This window comes from Limulus polyphemus, unplaced genomic scaffold (genome assembly GCF_000517525.1).
Source record: "Limulus polyphemus unplaced genomic scaffold, Limulus_polyphemus-2.1.2 Scaffold1561, whole genome shotgun sequence".
NCBI lineage: Eukaryota > Metazoa > Arthropoda > Merostomata > Xiphosura > Limulidae > Limulus > Limulus polyphemus.
Genome location: NW_013667171.1, coordinates 152,204 through 153,834, shown reverse-complemented (window position 1 = coordinate 153,834; position 1,631 = coordinate 152,204). Strand labels below are relative to the sequence as shown.

General features: G+C 30.8%; 1 protein-coding gene across 1 annotated transcript in view; it reads left to right on the top strand.

Moving 5' to 3' along the window:
• The window catches only part of LOC106464104 (stomatin-like protein 3), a 31,960-nt gene that overhangs the window by 15,474 nt on the left and 14,855 nt on the right, over nucleotides 1-1,631 (top strand). The window contains exon 6 of the mRNA XM_022391765.1: nucleotides 695-898. Within this exon, the coding sequence (XP_022247473.1) occupies nucleotides 695-898 (204 nt within the window). The remainder of the gene's footprint in view (nucleotides 1-694; nucleotides 899-1,631) is intronic.

Below are 1,631 nucleotides of genomic sequence, written 5' to 3'. Positions count from 1 at the left end.
GTTTTTTTACTTATAATAGAAGTTACCAACCAAAATATATTTGTTTTATTCTCAAGAGGTTATATTTTTATGAGTCTTCCAGTAATTTGAACAGTTTATCATTATGTTTGTATTAACTATTTCTCTGCTATATATACACATAAAGAATTATTCCAATGCCAGGTTTATTTTTAGGTACACAATAAGAAGTGAAAAGACCTTTTTAATATGTCATTACTTATTTGAAACTTGATACTGCTAACATTTGGAAAGAGTGAAGGGAAGATCCTAACTCACATGGCAATGCTTTAGAAGGGGTACTTGTATGTGCCCATTGTAGTAAAAGAGTTAAATAGTTAATGTGAAGTTTGCTTGTTGTGTAAAAACTGGTGTACCAATATATGTACATTGCCCCAGTTTATTAAATGCTCTAAACCTACTACACTTTTACTGATCAACATCATTAGCATGACAGAGAAACAGCATGGTTTAACCAGTCAGCAATCCTACAGTTTAGTATATACTTTACAGGTGATAAAGGAAGTATTGAAAGATAAACTCCATCATTACATGTGTCTAATGATGAAAGTTCCAACTTTCCATATTTAAATTACTAGCATTTTTTTTAAGCAAACTCAAAACAAGAAAGAATTTTTATCCTGTTCCTTTTCGTTTGCTTTTAATATACATACAAAAATTCCTTTTCTTCTTATAGTTACTTACAGCTGATGGTGGAATATTAGAGGCAGATGTTGTTTTCCAGTACTGTGTGATAGATGTTCAACGGTGTGTACTAAGAGTTCAAGAACTACACAGAGCAATGGAGCAATTGGCTAAACAAGGACTTATCAATTTACTTAGTCAGAAAGACATGATTGACATCACAAAACAGAAGAAAAGTTTAGAGACAGATGTTAAGGTAACAGTTTATTTCTGTTTGAGATAACATTTCAGTTGTTTTGGTAACTTAACCATTAAAATGGGCATATATATCCTTTAGTCTATTCACACTCATAACATTTGTTTTTCAGACTAAGATAAATTCATTGTATACTTTTAGTTAGGTCATTTGATAATTTCCCAACTGTTGCCAACTCGCTTTACAGTGTCCTATAGCTATGTGTTTATGTCTTTTAATTTAAAAATATGCATACAAAATTTGGGCCACTCACTTAGTACGAAAAACAATTATGGATAGTGTAGCTATTACAAATCTGAAGCTACATTTAAATCAACAACATTCTGCATAACCGCTTCTCTTCATTCTGAGAGTTGTTTAATTTATTTCACGGGAAATATTTTAACTTAACTCTATATGCGAAAATAGCTTTCTTAAACACTCTGACATTTTCAAAGCACACAACTCCTTACATTCATATTCACTGCTTTGTGAAGTTATAAGAACTTGTCTAGGACTACATTTAAGACAGTTCTCCATCCAGTAGTTCTCTGCCATATGTTTGCATATATAGACGTAGATTTTATCAATGATATCAGCATGTACATTTTTTGTCAGGCGAAAAATATTATTTTTTTTATTTCATTAAGAATAAGTAAACAAGCAGATAATCTAATAATGTACCTAATCAGGTACCTGATGATGACAAAACCTTGTCGAAAAGGTTGTACATTTGCTGTTATGTTAAATTTAT